Source organism: Salvelinus sp. IW2-2015, linkage group LG32 (assembly GCF_002910315.2).
Source record: "Salvelinus sp. IW2-2015 linkage group LG32, ASM291031v2, whole genome shotgun sequence".
Classification (NCBI taxonomy): domain Eukaryota; kingdom Metazoa; phylum Chordata; class Actinopteri; order Salmoniformes; family Salmonidae; genus Salvelinus; species Salvelinus sp. IW2-2015.
This window is the reverse complement of record NC_036871.1, coordinates 29,950,929-29,970,640: the sequence shown is the minus strand read 5'-3', so window position 1 is coordinate 29,970,640 and position 19,712 is coordinate 29,950,929. Positions and strand designations below refer to the sequence as shown.

Genomic DNA, 19,712 nt, shown 5'->3' with positions numbered 1-19,712 from the left:
CCCTGCATTAAATTCCACGGCCATTAGGAGTGCCGCCTCTGGACGAGCATTTTCCTGTTTGCTTATAGCGCAATACAGCTCATTGAGTGTGGTTTTAGTGCCAGCCTCAGTTTGTGGTGGTATGTAGACTGCTATGACAAATACAGATACTCTATCTACCTAGAGAGTTTATCTCATGATAAGRTGTAGACCACACTACATCAGGCGAAACTTCCTTAGATATCGTGCACCAGCAATTGTTTACAAATATGCAATGGCCCCCYCCCCGTGTCTTACCAGAGGCTGCTATTCTGTCCTGCCTATACAGTGTATTACACGTCAGCAGTATGTTCTTAATGTCATCGTTCAGCCACGACTGTGAAACATAATATATTACAGTTTTTAATGTCCCGTTTGTAGGATATACGTGCTTTCAGTTCGTCCRATTTATTTTCCAGCGATTGAACGTTAGCTAGCAGAACYGAAGGCAAGGGCAGATTAGCCACTCATCGCCTGGTCCTCACAAGGCATCCTGATCTCTTTCCGCAAAACCTACGTTTCCTTTTCCAGCGAATCATGGGGATCTGGGCCTGGTCGGGTGTCTGTAGTATATTCCTCGCGTCCGACTCAGTGAAGAAGAACTCCTCGTCCAATTTGAGGTGAGTAATCCCAGTTCTGATGTCCAGAAGCTATTTTCGGTCATAAGAGACAGTAGCAGCAACATTATGTACAAAACAAGTTACGAACAACACAAAAAAATAAAAAAAATAGCATGGTTGGTTAAGAGCCGATAAGATGGCAGCCCTCCCCTCCAGCACCATCTTTATCTCGATGGCTGTGTAAAGAATGCAGCAGCAGCCCAGGGGCCACGCGACAACTAACTCCAACTGACTAGCACAGGGTGATATAACAACAGACAATTACAGTGTGGAGTAGAGGTCGACCGATTAATCGGAATGGCCGATTAATTAGGGCTGATTTCAAGTTTTCATAACAATCGGAAATCGGTAATTTTGGACGCCGATTTTGCCGATTTCTTTTTACACCTTTATTTAACTAGGCAAGTCAGTTAAGAACACATTATTATTTTCAATGACGGCCTAGGAACGGTGGGTTAACTGCCTTGTTCAGGGGCAGAACGACAGATTTTTACCTTGTCAGCTCAGGGATTCAATCTTGCAACCTTACGGTTAACTAGTCCAACACTCAAACCACCTGCCTCACGAGGAGACTGCCTGTTACACGAATGCAGTAAGAAGCCAGGGTAAGTTGCTAGCTAGCATTAAACTTATCTTATAAAAAACAATCAATCAATCATAATCACTAGTTATAACTACACATGGTTGATGATATTACTAGTTTATCTAGCGTGTCCTGCGTTGCATATAATCGATGCGGTGCGCATTTGCGAAAAAGGACTGTCGTTGCTCCAACGTGTACCTAACCATAAACATCAATGCCTTTCTTAAAATCAATACACAGAAGTATATATTTTTAAACCTGCATATTTAGCTAAAAGAAATCCAGGTTAGCAGGCAATATTAACCAGGTGAAATTGTGTCACTTCTCTTGCGTTCATTGCACGCAGAGTCAGGGTATATGCAACAGTTTGGGCCGCCTAGCTCATTGCGAACTAATTTGCCAGACTTTTATGTAATTATGACATAACATTGAAGGTTGTGCAATGTAACAGGAATATTTAGACTGATGGATGCTACCAATGAGATAAAATACGGAACGGTTCCGCATTTCACTGAAAGAATAAATGTTTTGTTTGAGATGATAGTTTCTGGATTCGACCATATTAATGAGCTAAGGCTCGTATTTCTGTGTGTTATGTTATAATTAAGTCTATGATATGATAGAGCAGTCTGACTGAGCGAAGGTAGGCACCAGCAGGCTCGTAAGCATTCATTCAAACAGCACTTTCGTGTGTTTTGCCAGCAGCTCTGCTGTTTATGACTTCAAGCCTATCAACTCCCAAGATTAGGCTGGTGTAACCAATGTGAAATGGCTAGCTAGTTAGCGGGGTGCGCGCTAATAGCGTTTCAAACGTCACTCGCTCTGAGACTTGGAGTAGTTGTTCCCCTTGCTCTGCATGGGTAATGCTGCTTCGAGGGTGGCTGTTGTCGATGTGTTCCTGGTTCGAGCCCAGGTAGCAGCGAGGAGAGGGATGGAAGCTATACTGTTACACTAGCAATACTAAAGTGCCTATAAGAACATCCAATAGTCAAAGGTATATGAAATACAAATGGTATAGAGAGAAATAGTCCTTTAATTCCTATAATAACTACAACCTAAAACTTCTTACCTGGGAATATTGAAGACTCATGTTAAAAGGAACCACCAGCTTTCATATGTTCTCATGTTCTGAGCAATTGCACTTTTACTTTCTTCTCCAACACTTTGTTTTTGCATTATTTAAACCAATCATTATTTATTTGAGGCTAAATTGATTTTATTGATGTATTATATTACGTTAAAATAAGTGTTCATTCAGTATTGTTGTAATTGTCATTATTACAAATACATTTTCTTATTATTATTATATATATATATTAAAAAAGATATTTTTTTATTTTTTTTATTGAAAATATTATTATTATTATTTTTTTTTTTTTAATCGGTCGATTAATCGGTATCAGCTTTTTTTGGTCCTCCAATAATCGGTATCGGTGTTGAAAAATCATAATCGGTCGACCTCTACTGTGGAGGGGTTGAGATGTTGGGAAGCAAGCCAACGCAGCACAGTGGGGCCACATAAAAAGGTTTGAAAGTTCAGATCTAAGGGAAGGTTTTAAGGAGAGGGAAGGGGAATAGTAGAATAACTACTACACACAGTGTGAAGTAGCCTTGTGTGCGTGAGAGGCGGTGAGAMGCCAAATGCTCCAGAGGATGGGAGCTGAACACACAAATCACAAGGCGCAGAGCCCTCGCAGACTGACACACACCACACACACGCTGCCGCAGTACATGCAGGCAGATCAAACCCCCTTCTCGCTGCATCTTTCCCTACCTCTTTCTCCAGTCTCTCACATGCATCACACTTTGCCTTCCCAATTTGTCTCATGCTTAATGCCAATCTGACCTGTACTCTAGCTGAGACTACACACGCCCTAAATACTAGGGATGCACGATATATCGGTGAGCATATAGGAATCGGCCGATATTAGCTAAAAATGCCAACATCGGCCCAATGTCTAGTTAACACCGATGTGCAAAACCGATGTCAAAGCTGATGTGCATACCTATAAAATGTAGGTAGATGGCGTAATGACGTCATGAAAAATACAGCGCTACACAGAACAAAAGCAGAAAAATACTTAGCGCACATTTCCAACAACTAAACAGGTTCAAGTCGAGCAATCATTTGAAAGAGTAAGAACATTTCAGGGAGACAACTCAAAGGCGAGATCAATTAACGCCAAGATAATGGAATTAATTGCCCTTGAGAATCAACTGTTCTCTGTCGTGGATGACATTGGCTTTCACCGACTGGTTGAGCCCCGGTACACACTATTTACCAGTCACTGCTATTCGCTTCATGACTGACATTTGGACCAGCGATGTCAGCCGCATGAGCATGCTGAGTCTGACAGCACAGTGGGTCCACAAGGATTTCCTACTGAGGAAAGCTGTATTGCATGCTCAAGAATGTGCTGGTTCTCATACAGCTGCTGCCATTTCAATGGCATTTGACAATATGTTTGAAACATGAACACACTAGCTAGCTCCATTCAATCAACTGACTCGAGAAATAAGCTCATCAACTGCACCTGCAGCAGACGTGATACCCTCTGTCATGGCATTGAAACGCCTTCTCAACAAAACTGCAGACACAGACCYTGAGGTTAAAAGGTACAAAAGTACTTGAGGCTGTGAACAAGCGAATGAGTCGGTGGCATTCTATCTGAGCCTCTTTACTGTGTCGCCACCATGCTTGATGCTAGGTACAAGGACCGCTAGTTCAATGCCAACAAGAAACAGGGTTTATGTGAAATATTACATACACAGCTGGACAAGATGGAAACAGACACAGTGACAGTGCGCACCGAGGAATAGAGGCCACGGACAGACAGAGCTGAAACTTCACATGTATGATGAAATCCTGGTTGAGAATGAACGACTGAACAACGAAACAGCACAGCAAGTAAGTGAAAGAAATAGGTTTTGATTATGTTTTACTGGTAATGGGGACATACYTAAATGCCAACAAAATAACTTTTTGGTCAGTGTGGTGTGTGTGTAACCTTTAACTAGGCAAGTCAGTTAAGAACAAATTCTTATTTACAATGACTGCCTACCCCGGCCAAACCCGGACAACGCTGGGCCAGTTCTGCGCCGCACTATGGGACTCCCAATCACGGCCGGATGTGATACAGCCTGATTTTCGAACCAGGGACTGTAGTGACGCCTTGTGCACTGAGATGCAGTCCCTTAGACCACTGTGRCCATATGTGTGTATTTAACTGTACTAGAATGCTTAAAAGGCAGCTAAAATGTTTAATATCGGTTATCGGTATCAGCCAAAAATGTAATATCGGTMCATCCCCACTAAAAACATGGATATAAATTACTCAAATGAGCCAACATCTGGTTGAAACGSAGATCTAAAAAGGGACATGAGGTTAAAAATACAAGCTTATCAAGAACCTGAAGGGTTGCAGGTGTAATTGAGGGGTTATAACAACTGTGCTAATGTAGAATACTATTATAACCATAAGCCAAGRGTTTCATTAGCTTATATAAAAAAACATTTAAYAAAAAAACTATGGTCAASTTTTCAGCTGCAACAGTCTGTCAATTGTTCTTCCAAGGACTATACAGATTTAATGAATTGAAAGTTTTCCTTRTTCCTTGAACGAGGCCTACTAGTAACCTAGTCTGGAAGTAAGGCACTAGGCTTGGGCGGTATACCGTTTCTGATTCTCTTATTTTATTTATTTAATTAACAAAYTTATGCAACATCCAATTCCCCCGTGTGAAAAAGTAATTGCCCCTTTACACTCAACTGGTTGTGCCACCTTCAGCTGTAATCACAAGAACCAAATGCTTCCTGTAGTTGTTGATTAGTCTCTCACATCGATGTGGAGGAATTTTGGCCCACTCTTGCATGCAGAACTGCTTTAACTCAGTGACATTTGTGGGTTTTCAAGCATGAACTGCTCTTTTCAAGTCCTGCCACAAAATCACAATTGGGATTAGGTTTGGACTTTGACTAGGCCATTCCAAAACTTTAAATGTGTTGCTTTTTAGACACTTTCATGTAGACTTGATTGTGTGTTTGGGATCATTGTCTTGCTGCATGACCCAGCTGTGCTTCAGCACACAGACAGATGGCCTGACATTCTCCTGTAGAATTCTTTGATACAGAGCAGAATTCATGGTTCCTTCTATTAAGGCAAGTCATCCAGATCCTGAGGCAGCAAAGCATCCCCAAAACATCACACTACCACCATCATGCTCACCGTTGGTATGAGGTTCTTACTGTGGAATGCAGTGTTTGGTTTTCACCAGACATAAATGGGACCCATGTCGTCAAAAAGTTAGCCAAAAAGCACAGGGATGATCATCAAGACTCATGGAAGAATGTTCTATAGACAGATAATTCAAAAGTATACAGTCACTTTTTAGTAGTAGTACTACTTCAGTCAGGGCAGGGTGGTAACACCCTCACTAACTGCAGAAATGGCTGCCATGCAGCAGCCATCCCAGAAACCCAAAAAACATCCAACACAACCATTTCACAGAAGTCTTCTATACAGTCCCCCGTAACATTAGGTTGTCAGTAATTACAACCCCCGTTACMACAACCAACAATAGAGCCACTTCTCCTCCCTCTAGTCTCTATTAGTTCTGGCAGAGTGAACCATACATTAGATGGAGAGGATTCCTTGAAGGCTGTTTTTCACAATGGTGTGTGTGCGCCTGGTAACCCAGCAGGTGTAGTAATTACTACTATATAGGGTGTCCTAACTGTTTGTTGGTGTGTTAAATATAGATTCTACTATTTGAAAAACAACAAAACCCGGTCCCTGCCACTTAAGCATTGAACAGATCGCACTGTAGCGTTAAAGGGGATGTTTAGAGCTTTCTTAAAGCGGATATTGAAAACTGTATTAAAAGGGGTGAGAGGCGTGTTAAAAGGTGGCGGTGCAGTCTAGTCTGACACAGCAGGGCCTTCTCTCAAACATGCAATCTTTGGACAATAAAATGGACAAGTTACTTGGAATATTAAACTACCAACGGGACATTAAAAACTAACATCTTATGCTTCACGGAGTCGTGGCTGAACGACGACAATTTCAACATACAGCTGGCTGGTTATATGATGTACCGGCAGAATAGAACAGCGGCAGGATAGAGGGGCGGCGGTCTACGTATTTTTYTAAACAACAGCTGGTGCACGATATCTAAGGAAGTCTTGAGCTATTGCTCGCCTGAGGTAGAGTAGCTCATGATAAGTTGCAGACCACACTAACTACTGAGATCATTTTGATCTATATTCTTTGTAGCTGTTTACATACCACCACAGACTGAGGCTGGCACTAAGACAGCATTGAATGAGCTGTATTCCGCCATAAGCAAACAAGACAACGCTCATCCAGATTCCAGATCCCAGCTACTCCTAGTAGCTGGGGACTTTAATGCAGGGAAACTTAAATCAGTTTTCTATTTTTTTTWATCAGCATGTTAAATGTGCAACCAAAGGGAAAAGAACTCTGGACCACCTATACTTCACACACAGAGATGCATACAAAGCTCTCCCTCGCCCTCCACTTGGCAAATCTGACCATAATTCCATCCTCCTGATTCCTGCTTACAAGCAAAAATTAAAGCAGGAAGCACCAGTGACTAGATCAATAAAAAAAAGTGGTCAGATGAAGCAGATGCTAAGCTACAGGACTGTTTTGCTAGCACAGACTGGAATATGTTCCGGGATTCCTCCAATGGCATTGAGGAGTACACCACATCGGTCATTGGCTTCATCAGTAAGTGCATCGAGGACGTCGGCCCCACAGTGACAGTACGTACATACCCCAACCAGAAGCCAAGGAATACAGGCAACATCCGCACTGAGCTAAAGGCTAGAGCTGCTGCTTTCAAGGAGCGGGACTCTAACCAAGAAGCTTATAAGAAATCCTGCTATGCCCCCCGACGAGCCATCAAACAGGCAAAGCATCAATACAGGACTAAGACTGAGTCGTACTACACCGGCTGAAGCTCGTAGGATGTGGCAGGGACTGCAAACCATTACAGACTACAAAGGGAAGCACAGCCGAGAGCTGCCCAGCGACACGAGCTTACCGGACGAGCTAAACTACTTCTATGCTCYCTTCGAGGCAAATAACACTGAAACATGTATGAGAGCACCAGCTGTACCAGAAGACTGTGTGATCCCGCTCTCCGCAGCAAATGTGAGTAAGACCTTTAAACAGGTCAACATTCAAGGCCAGACGGATTAACAGGACGTGTACTGCGAGCATGCACTGACCAACGAGCAAGTGTCTTCACTGACATTTTCAACCTCTCCCTGTCTGAGTCTGTAATACCAACATGTTTTAAGCAGACCACCATAGTTCCAGTTCCCAAGAACACTAAGGTAACCTGCCTAAATGACTACCGACCCATAGCACCCACGTCTGTAAAAATGAAGTGCTTTGAAAGGCTTGCCATGGCTCACATCAACACCACCATCCCGGAAACCCTAGACCCACTCCAATTTGCATACCGCCCCAACAGATCCACAGATGATACAATCTCTATTGCACTCCACACTGCTCTTTCCCACCTGYACAAAAGGAACACCTATGTGAGAATGCTATTCATTGACTACAGCTCAGCGTTCAACACCACAGTGCCCTCAAAGCTCATCAATAAGCTAAGGACCCTGGGACTAAACACCTGCCTCTGCAACTGGTTGGTGGCGGTGCTGTCTAGTCTGCCTCTACAGGGCCATCTCTGTTTGGAGCACCTTTTGTAAAGATGTCTGAGTGTTGGAGTGTGCCCCTGGCTATCCATAAATAACTAAAACAAGAAAATGGTGCCATCTGGTTTGCTTAATATAAGGATTTTTGATACTTAASTATATTTAAAACCAAACACTTTTACTTAAGTAGTATTTTATTGGGTGACTTTCACTTTTACTTGAGTKATTTTTTWATAAGATATCTTTACTTTTACTCAAGTATGACAATTGGGTACTTTTTCCACCACTARGCACACGCACAAACGACCAAGAAAATATGCAAGKTTAACCATCAATACACAATTTAAAGGTTTACATTTATTTACCAAGTAGACTAAATTACACACTAATTGTAGAAGATTTAATAACTGACTGACAAAGCCTGCTGCTTTATATGGAGACAATACCATTTGAATCTGCTTTCAACACCTCTCTCTTCAACTATGTTACTCCCTTGCTCTCTCCATCTCTRACACACACACGAACGTACAAAACCCCGATGCGGTGTGTGTGAGTAATGATGGATGTGATGTATAGTTTAGGTSCCACATTAGCAGGCACCCCTGCTGGTGTTTGGGAATGCACTCCCCACACCACACACACAGCCAGATGCCAGACTCATCGGTCACCCCAGATCCTCCTCTGTTTCCCCCTTCACCCTCAACACCTTTTACCCCTGGAGGGCCCTACCACACAGAACCCCTCTGACTGATCAGTGTGGCTGCCGTGACAACTATCTGATGTCTTAAGCTCACTGCAAGAGACAACACTGCAGATCATACAGCTGAGGGGTGTATGGAGGGATATGGAGGGATTGTCAGAGTGGTTATTTGATCCCAGATGATGCACAAGACTTGCAACTTGCATTTGTGTACAATCAATAAAACATCATCATGTGACAGGCAGTTTTCATCCATACCTGAACATAAATAGCTTGAAGAGAATCTTGAGTCGTGTTGTACCATTTAGAGGTACAACTGCCACTAAACTAGACTGCCACTTTACTCTGTCCTTCTGACAACCACCTAGGGTGCTTTTCAGGAATATGACTCACTACTGCAGTCAGAACCRACTCCCTGTCCCAAGCACTCAGTGGGGACGCAAACGTCACTCTTCTAAAACACTACTAAAATAAGTACTTCCCTTCAAACCAGGGAGACGTCGTTTTCAAGGGGTTTAAGACTTGGTCGAGTCCAGAGGTCCATCTCCCTCTCTCTGCAATATTGTGGAGGAGCTTGTGTGTGAAATAAAAGTAAATGGCTAGATTAGAGAACTCTGTCCCACTCTTCAAAGACGAGGGGGACAGAGTGCCGGTGGAAAGCAAGGCAGACTCCAGCACTTTTCACCTTTACTGTACAGTCAATAWGGGACTAACAGTTCCCACTGTTGCAAACTGGTGATCAAATCACATACACATATTTAGCAGATGTTATTGCGGGTGTAGTGAAATGGAGGGAATGCAATGTACAGTACCATGGTTTTTCTGGATCAAAATGAGGCTTAAGTGGTGGGCGTGGCGGGAACGTGGCCATAGGCGTGGCAAATAGTGCGGTTGCAGACTGAACATTTGACCTCAGCGACAAAATGTTTCAGTTTTAAAGCCAATTTCCCATAATTCCACATATTTTGCCATGTGGCGGAGATAAAGTTGTGCATTCTATGCTGACAATCTCAGAGAGAAAATGTTTCAGTTTTAAAGCAAATTTCCTATACAGTAAATAGACCGACAATATTTAAAAAATAATAATAATAAAAAGCAGAAACATTCGTCCCCCATCTTTTGATGCCAAAATCACAGCATTATGATGACAAATGACTTCAATGCCTCTCTGACTGAAGCCATAGAGCTTAGCTTGTACAGTAATAGACTGTCAGGCTGGCACAGCAAGGCAAGCAGATTGCAATCCAGATTATTGTTCAAACTGGCTATCTWTCAGTGGCAGGCAGTGCCATAGAGTAGCGATGAAGACTGAGGGGTGTTCCAGTGTTATTCCACTGTGCTGCTGCCGTCAGTGCGTGCCACTGCCAGTGGACCAGGCCGGGCCAGGCTAGCTGAAATAGCAGGTGCTCCAGAGCCCTCTGACCCCAATTCTCTCTGTCCTCATGCCAATGGAATGTGTGTCAGCTAAGGTGAAATGATACTAATGTCCCCTAGCCGGCTCTGACAAGACAACACCACGAGCCAAACCTCCAGTCCAGCCAAAAAGGCAGCTGCTAATGTGTGTGTGTGGCGTACACTCCAGAGAGACTGTGGCCTCTATAACCCCAGGATTTTCAAGCTGATCGGTATAGTATAGTCTCTCTAAGCTACTAGCCTTAATGTGTGTCTCATGTATGTATGAGAGACTAGAATAGCCCATCGCTAGAGTGGAGCTAGAAATAGCTGTGGCCAAGGATGAGGAAGTGGACACCGACAGAACTGATGTAGGCTGTAGGCTAGGATGTAGCCTGTACGCTAGGATGCAGGCTAGGATGTAGGCTAGCCCTGGATAGAAAGGACCAAACCCATCAACCTCAAAAGCAATAGGGTTCAGTGTGGTCATAAACCATTTAACAGCAGTACCATTCAATTAGTTAACTTGTACTCAATGAGAATAAAACCAGTTTGAAACACATCTACAACTTTGCAAGCCACAAGTCTAACTGTATGGAGGCCAGTTTCCTGTGAAGCCAAAGGCAGATTTCAACATTGTGTGAACAATAAAGTATTTCCATCTTTTTCATCACAAGCCCTGGCTTGGCAGTTAAAGTCAGGGTCGTACCTGGGGTTCCCTCGCAGGGCGGCGTGGTGCAGGGCGTTGAATCCGTTGTTGTTGGTGATGGTGACGTCAGCTCCCGCCTCCAGCAGCACAGAGAGCATGTCGTCCCTCTTCTTACTGATGGCGTCATGCAGGGGRGTGTCTCCCTCGGAGTCCTGTAGGGGGGCGACATACATACCGTTACCACAATATCTAGCAGGAACCATCATTATCAAATCAAAATCTTATCACTAACAATATAGGCCTATACTGGTTATGTGAAGGAGATGTTTACATTTCACAAACACTTGAGCGCAGAGAGAGCCACCCAAATATTTTGGTTAGAGCGGCTGCTTATATTGTATTTGTCCTGTTTCACAAATATACAAGTGTGTATTATTTGCATGTGTGAAATGGAAGTGTGTGTGGTGTGTGTGTGCACATATGTTCATAGTGYTTACCTGGAGGCTGGGGTGGCAGCCAAAGTCCAGCAGGGTCTTGACCACCTGCAGATGGCCTTTGTTGACAGCAATGTGCAGGGGGGTCTGTCTGCGCTTGTTCCTGGCGTTCAGGTCGGCACCGCCCCTCTGCAGCACCTCGATCACAGAGCCCTCGTCTCCGAAGGACGCATGGTGCACCGCCCGGTCTCCATCCTTGTCCTGGGAGGGATATTATACACAGACTGAKCCAATGTCTCTACTGTTTACACCTCAGCGAGCATCCAACTATGACTGATACAGTCAGCTTTTTAAGAGTATGAATTGAGACCAGTATAGGAAGACTGAAAAAAAGAAAGGGAGTAGTTTCACTAGAGCACAGCTTTTCAATGTCAAACCTGTAAAGAAACACTCCTGGTTTTCATCCTCTCCTAATAAGGGACTAATTCAGACCTGGGACACCAGGTGAGTGTAATTAACTACCAGGTAGAAGAATAACAGAAGTGTTTCYGCCCTCCAGGACTGGAACTGAACAGCCCTGATATAGTGTCTAGGGATATCAGTTCTAGCACTGTTGGTCTTGGTATTGGGGAGGGTTTAAATATATAACTATTGAGAAGGGGCTARAGTATAGATGTTAGTATTGAGGAAGAACTGTTGGCTGTACAAACCTCAGCCTCCAGGTCCACATTGTGTTTCAGCAGCAGCTTGAGGACGTCCACGTGACCGTTCTGACTGGCCGCCTGCATGGCTGTGTGTCCAGCACACTGCCCGTTCACCTAAAAAACACACAATGTAGCACTGTTAAGTGTGTTCTTGTATTTTGAATTCATCCAGTGCACTGCCTCGTCACCCGCATACACAAGACGGGGTTGTGTGTGTGTTTCATTGCCAACTGAGGTACTGGAATACTTGGGGCATAAATATTAATGTGTGGTCCTTTGGGAGTCACAGAACATATCTTGCCATGGRGGGAGGATCACTTTGCCCAGCTCACTGTGCTTTAAAAAGGTCCAATGCAGCCATTTTTATTGAAATATCAAATCAATTCTGGGTAACAATTACGTACCTTAATGTGATTGTAATTTAAACAATGGTCAAAAATAAATAAAWAAAGCTTCTTGGCAAAGAGATTTCTCAAGCAAGAATTATGCCAGAACTGTCTGGGAGCAGTCGGAGTGGGTGGCCTAACAGGAGGAGCCTAATGGGACGGACATGTGAACTGAAAAGTAGCTATTATTGGCAGAGAAGTTTGAAACTCTCTGTTATTGGTCTATTAACTTATACTGCCAGGCAGGCCAAAACTCCACTCATGCAAAACGAGCTGAAATGTCAGTTTTTTTCTCTCCAAACAGCTCTTACACTTAAAGGGAATTATCATCATCATCGTCACAATTTCACAGTAACACAGGAAAATCAAGTTTGACTGCACTGGGCCTTTAAGTAATAATTCCACTGCAAGACATCGAGGCACTTGGCCAACCCTCACCGCACTGAGACACGCGTGCTCACACACACGGTCGCAGAGACAATGCTGCAGAACTCTTACAATGAGGGGAGGGAGGCTAAGATGCTCTACTCTCTATTCTAAGCAGCTCTCTAAGGAAAGAGGAGAGCGCAGACAGCAGACAGCTCCCCTTAGGGGCAGGTTGTTGGCCTGGTTGATGGACGGACAAGCATCATCACTAGGGACAGGAGTTATTCCTGACTAACAACCTGACAAGGAAAAACTCTGTGCCCCACCTATAACTAGGCCACAGAGTTTTCCTAGTCACGTSGAAAATTGGCCCTAGACCATAAAATGGGGTATATTCACTCGGCTTGGGCGGTATACCGTATACCAGAATATTTGGAAATAGCCACAGAATGTTTTTTCAATACCGTCAAAACTATTTATTTCACATTTTTCCAAACATTGTAATATTTGTAGCAAGGGTTGCAAAGTGTCGGAAAAGTTCCGGAATTTTTCCCATGGGAAGTTAAGCCCGGGAATTTGTGCACTTTTGCTTAAATTCATAAAACAAGTTAGCTTATAACAGTGAACCTTTTTTGTGGGATACACATAAGGCAATTATAGGTATTGTGGCAAATTTTGGTTAAAGTATCCCCAATTCAATGGAATTCCAACCCTCTGCATGCACAGTGCATTCTTCCATCACATATACAGCTAATTCTCAAGATCTTGCACACTAATGAGATGCTATAGAGCCCACACTACTACACTGCCTGAAACAAGGACTACATGCTTTCTGGTAAGTTTTGATTACAATACTGGTTGGGGTGAATATATTTTATATGACATGATTTTTTGTTAACTAGTAAATAGTAGCCTACAGCAAAGTGTGTTTAAGTCATTTCTCACTTAACATTTTCTGCTAYTTAGTTTTTGCTACCATGTGGGTTTTAACTTGCTTGAGTCTGCTAACTGAGGTGTTAATTCACCTGTTTCCATACATGTTTCATTTTAAAACATTTATCTTTATCTTTTTGTTTAATCTAACTGCTTAACTATTTATCTGTACATGGAATTGTATTTGGGTTTTTTTTTWACTKATTTTTTCATAATCTTTACAGGAAAATGCCATGGGCACWATCTGATGTGTGGAGACATTWKACTGCAGCTAATGMAGAAGGAAAAGCTGTGTACACATTTGCAAATAATGTGCAAAATCAAATGTGAAGAAGGCAACAAAGATGCAGAATCATCTGGAGAAGTGCATAAAGTTCCCTCATTGCTCACAACTTTATGACAAAAGTCACTACTATTCGAGGCGAAAATGATGAATCAGACACCTTATCGATAGCAGCAGCTCATGGTTCTCCTGGAATCAGATTTTGTTTTTACTCAATGAAGTAACGTATGTCAGAGAAATGCTGATYAATGTCTTGCTCGAGCTGTGTGTGCAACTGGTTCACCTCTGAAGCTCACAGGCAATGTGTATTGGAAGAGATCTTTGAATTTTCTTTGCCCAGCATACACCCCTCCAACCAGACATGCTTTATCTACTCATTTGCTGGATGCAGAGTTCAACAGAGTTGAAGTGAAGGTCAAGCAAATCATAGAGAAAGCAGAGWGTATTGCAATCATCTCTGATGGGTGGTTGAATGCTCATGGGCAAGGAATAATTAACTACATCATCTCCACCCCTCAACCAGTATTCTACAAAAGCACAGACAACGGACAACAGACACACTGCTCTCTACATTGCAGATGAGCTGAAGGCAGTCATCAATGACCTTGGACCACAGAAGGTATTTCCACTGGTGACAGACAATGCTGCGAACATGAACGCTGCTTGGTTCAAAGTGGAGGAATCCTACCCTCACATCACACACATTCGCTGTGCTGCTCATGCATCGAATCTGCTCCTCAAGGACATCATGGCACTGAAAACAATGGATACACTCTGCAAGAGAGCCAAGGAAATGGTTAGGTATGTGAAGGGTCATCAAGTTATAGCAGCAAACTACCTCACTAAGCAAAATGAGAAGAATAAGAGCACCACATTGAAGCTGCCCACAACACCCGTTGGGATGGTGTTGTCATCATGTTTGACAGACTCCTGGAGGGGAAGGAGTCTCTCCAAGAAATGGCCATATCAGTCTGCCGATATGGACAGCCCCATCAAGAGGATCCTCCTGGATGATGCATTTTGGGAGAGAGTGGTAAGCAGCCTGAAACTCCTGAAACCTATAGCAGTAGCAATTGCACGGATTGAGGGAGACAATGCCATCCTGTCTGATGTTCAGACTCAGCTTGCAYATGTAAGAGAAGAAATCTGTACTGCCCTGKCCACTTCACTGTTCCTCCATGCAGTTCTGCAAGACTTCTGCCTGAAGCCCACACATGCCGCAGCGTACATGTTGGACCCCAAGTATGCTGGCAAGAGCAGAGATCTGGTGCAGAGACCAACAAGGCCTATGGTGTCATCACTACCGTGTCTKGCCACCTTGGCCTGGATGAGGGCAAGGTTCTTGGCAGTCTGGCGGAGTACACTTCCAAGCAAGGGCTTTGGGATGGAGATGCAATATGGCAGTKGTGCCAACATATCTCATCAGCCACCTGGTGTAAGGGACTTTGTGGACCCGAGGCTGTTTCCCCTGTTGCCTCCATCATTCTCCAAATCCCACCAACATCAGCCGCCTCAGAGCGCAACTGGTCCTTGTTTAAGAACACACACACCAAAGCACGCAACAGGCTGACCAATACAAGGGCTGAAAAATTGGTGGCCARCCGGGCAAATTTGAGGCTTTTTGAGCCTGACAACGAGTCAACCTCAACAATGTTATGGTGTCAGAGGAAGGCCATAAAAATTGTTAAAGACTCCAGCCACCCTAGTCATAGACTGTTCTCTCTGCTACCGCACGGCAAGTGGTACCCGGAGCGCCAAGTCTAGGTCCAAGATGCTTCTAAACAGCTTCTACACCCAAGCCATAAGACTCCTGAACACCTAATCAAATGGCTACCCAGACTATTTGCATTGCCCCCCTCCCCACCTCCACCTCTTTTACACCGCTGCTACTCTCTGTTATCTATGCATAGTCACTTTAATAACTCTACCTACATGTACATATTACCTCAAATAACCGGTGCTCCCGCACATTGACTCTGTACCGGTTCCCCCCTGTATATAGTCTCGCTGTTGTTCTGTTGTTATTTTACTGCTGCTCTTTAATTACTTGTTACTTTTATTTCTTATTCTTACCCATATTTTTTTTTAAACTGCAATGTTGGTTAGGGGCTCGTAAGTAAGCATTTCACTCTAAGGTCTACACCTGTTGTATTCGGCACATGTGACTAATACAATTTGAAGGTTGGAAAGTGACAGTGAAGATGAGGCCTCACAGTCTGATGATCAAGAGGTGGACATTGAGGAGGTCCAGGGAGAAGACATGGAAGCCTGAGAGGAAGACAACCAAAGCTTTAGTTTCTAGACTATCATTATACAGATGTATGTTGAAAACGTTTTTGGGAAATGCGATGGATCATCGGGGATCATTAAATATTCCCTTTCTTTTGTTGTTCAGTGAAATCAATGAGTCAACTCATTTAATTAAAGTTCAATTCATAACTAAATGTTTATTTTATTTCTATTGGAAGGATTTAATAATTTACAATTAGGTCTACTTATGATAAGGTAAAAGGTTAATGTTCCTGTCTCCATATGATAACTATATCCAATGCAAAAAAACATCTACATTTAAAATTGTATTAATAATTTGCATATATTTCCGTTATTCCCATATATTCCCCTTAATTCCCACAGAAATTTACCACCTCTGAATATTCCCCAAAACATGCAACCTTATTTGTAGCTATTATTTAAGTAAATACATGCAGTCAACTTGTGCAACTTCATTTCACCTGTCAAATTATTTTACATTAGGAAGCTTAAGTAGTTCCCCTGAACAGTTGAGCCAGCCACGTGCTTGTTTGTAAATAGCACAATGGGAGAAATGGGGATCAGGGTAGTCCAGCTGTGTGTATTGACAGGGGTCTCYTTTTATATTGAATGTCAGTGTTTTTTTTGCTTCAATAGAATGATCAGGGACATGCAACTATAGTTTTCCTAAACAAGAAAATACATTAGCGCAACACATTCGGCATAAATTAGCTTCATTTTCATCAGATGAGTAAAGTAAATGAGRTTACAATGAAAAATAAAAAAGTWATTTTTTGCAAAAACGACGCATGACCATCATATTTCTAATGTTTAGGACTATGCGTTTTATWTWTTTTTCCTGAGTGAAAAACTCTGCGTTAACAAGACCCCCAAGTTTAACTTGCTATCTACAGCGCATTCAGAAAGTATTCAGACCSCTCGACTTTTTCCACATTGTTACGTTACAGCCTTATTCTAAAATTAATTAAATKATTTCCCCCCTCATCAATCTACACACAATACCCCATAATGACAAAGCAAAAACTGCTTTCTATAATTTTTTGCAAAAATACTGAAGTATCACATTTACATAGTTATTCAGACCTTTTTTCTCAGTACTTTGTTGAAGCACSTTTGGCAGCGATTACAGCCTTGTGTCTTCTTGGGTATGACGCTATAAACTTGGCACACCTGTATTTGGAGAGTTTCTCCCATTCTTCTCTACAGATCCTCTCAAGCTCTGTCAGGTTGGATGGGGAGCTTTGCTGCACAGCTATTTTCTGGTATCTCCAGGGATGTTCGATTGGGCCACTCAAGGTTCCCACAGTTGACAGTGCATGTCAGAGKAAAWACCAAGCCATGAGATTGAAGGAATTGTCTGTAGAGCTCCAAGACAGGATTATGMCGAGGCACAGATCTGGGGAAGTTTACYAGAAAACWTCTGCAGCATTGAAGATCTCCAAGAACACAGTGGCCTACATCATTATTWAATGGAAGTTTGGAACCACCAAAATCTTCCTAGATCTGGCCGCCTGGCCAAACTGAGCAATCGGGGGAGAAGGGCCTTGTTCAAGAAGGTGACCAAGAACCCAAATGGTCACTCTGACAGAGCTCTGGAGTCCCTCTTTGAAATGGGAGAACTTTCCAGAAGGACTAAGCATGGTGGTAGCAGCATCATGCTGCGGGGATGTTTAAAAAATAAAATAAATAAATTGATGTTTCGAAAACAACCTGATGTTTCGAGCTTAAATTGATGGATATTGATTGGGATTTTGTGTTTATTATTACTTATACTGAACACAAATATAACTGCAACATGTAAAGTGTTGGTCCCACATTTAATGAGCTGAAATAAAAGATCCCAAAAATGTTCAACACGCACAAAAAGCTTACTTCTCTAAAATGTTGTGCACAAATTTGTGCACATATCAAGAAGCTGATTAAACAGCATGATCATTACACAGATGCACATTGTGATGGGGAAAATAAAAGGCTACTAAAATGTGCAATTTTGTCACAACAAAATGCCACAGATGTCTCAATTTTGAGGGAGAGCGCAATTGGCATGCTGACTGACTGCAAGACTGTCCACCAGAGCAATCGCCAGAGAATGTATTGTTAATGTCTCTGCTGCCTACAAAGTTGTTTTAGAGAATTTGGCCTTACGTACGAGACCATCCACCCAGACAGCTGATGAAACTCAGGAGTATTTCTGTCTGTAATAAAGCCCTTTTGTGGGYAAAAAAACMAATTCTGATTTGGGAGCCAGGTCCAGCCAGTGGTTGGGCCTATGGCCTCCCAGGCCCACCCATGGCTGCGCCCCTGCCCAATCATGTGAAATCCATAGATTAGGGCTTAATGAATGTACAGTACCAGTCAAAATTTGGACACCTACTCACAAGGGTTGTTCTTTATTTCCTACTATTTTCTACATTGTAGAATAATAGTGAAGACATCAAAAGTACAAAATAACACGTAGTAACCCAAAAAATWGTTAAACAAATAWAAAAAAAATATTTTWGATTCTTCAAAGTAGCCACCCTTTGCCTTGATGACAGCTTTGCACACTCTTGGCATTCTCTCAACCAGCTCCACCTGGAGTTCCCACATATGTTGAGCACTTGTTGGCTGCTTTTCACTCTGCGGTACATCTCACCCCAAACCATCTCAATTGGGTTGAGGTCGGGTGATTGTGGAGGCCCAGTCATCTGACACAGCACTCCATCACTCTCCTTGGTCAAATAGCCCTTAAACAGCCTGGAGGTGTGTTGGGCTATTGTCCTGTTGAAAAACAATTGATAGTCCCACTAAGTGCAAACCAGATGGGATGGCGTATCGCTGCAGAATGCCGTGGTAGCCATGCTGGTTAAGTGTGCCTTGAATACTAAATAAATCACTGACAGTGTCACCAACAAAGCCACCCCATCCTCCTCCATGCTTCACGGTGGGAACAACACATCGCGAGATCATCCGTTCACCTACTCTGCGTCTCACAAAGACACGGTGGTTGGAACCAATAATCTCAAATTTGGAATCTCAAGCAGTACAAGAAGGAAGATTTCCACCAGTCTAATGTCCATTGTTCATGTTTCTTGGCCCAAGCAAGTCTCTTCTTATTATTGGTGTCCTTCAGTTGTGGTCTCGGAGTAGCAATTTCACCATGAAGGCCTGATTCATGCAGTCTCCTCTGAACAGTTGATGTTGAGATGTGTCTCTTACTTGAACTCTGTGAAGCATGTATTTGGGCTGCAATCTGAGATGCAGTCAACTATAATGAACGTATCCTCMGCAGCAGAGGTAACTCCAGGTCTTCCTTTCCTGTGGCGGTCCTCATGAGAGCCAGTTTCATCATAGCACTTGGTTTTTGCGACTGCACTTGAAACTTTCAAAGTTCTTGAAATTATCCAGATTTACTGACCTTCATGTCTTAAAGTCATGAGGGACTGTCGTTTATCTTTGCTTATTTGAGCTGTTCTTGCCATATTATGGACTTGGTCTTTTACCAAATAGGGCTATCTTCTGTATACCACCCCTACCATGTCACAATACAACTAATTTGCTCAAACACATTAAAGACATTCCACTATTTAACAAGGCACACCTGTTATTTAGAATTAATTCCAGGTGACTACCTCATGAAGCTGGTTGAAAGAATGCCAAGAGTGTGCAAAGCTGTCATCGATAGAATAATGTGTTATTATGTGCC

The 19,712-nt window shown here is 42.9% G+C and overlaps 1 protein-coding gene across 3 annotated transcripts in view; it reads right to left on the bottom strand.

Moving 5' to 3' along the window:
• The window catches only part of mib1 (MIB E3 ubiquitin protein ligase 1), an 85,750-nt gene that overhangs the window by 39,217 nt on the left and 26,821 nt on the right, over window positions 1-19,712 (bottom strand). For all 3 annotated transcript variants that reach the window (XM_023977273.2, XM_023977274.2, XM_023977275.2), the window contains exons 10-12: window positions 11,795-11,902; window positions 11,148-11,345; window positions 10,711-10,862 (exon numbers count right to left, since the gene is read on the bottom strand). In XM_023977273.2, coding sequence (XP_023833041.1) covers window positions 10,711-10,862; window positions 11,148-11,345; window positions 11,795-11,902 — 458 coding nt within the window. The remainder of the gene's footprint in view (window positions 1-10,710; window positions 10,863-11,147; window positions 11,346-11,794; window positions 11,903-19,712) is intronic.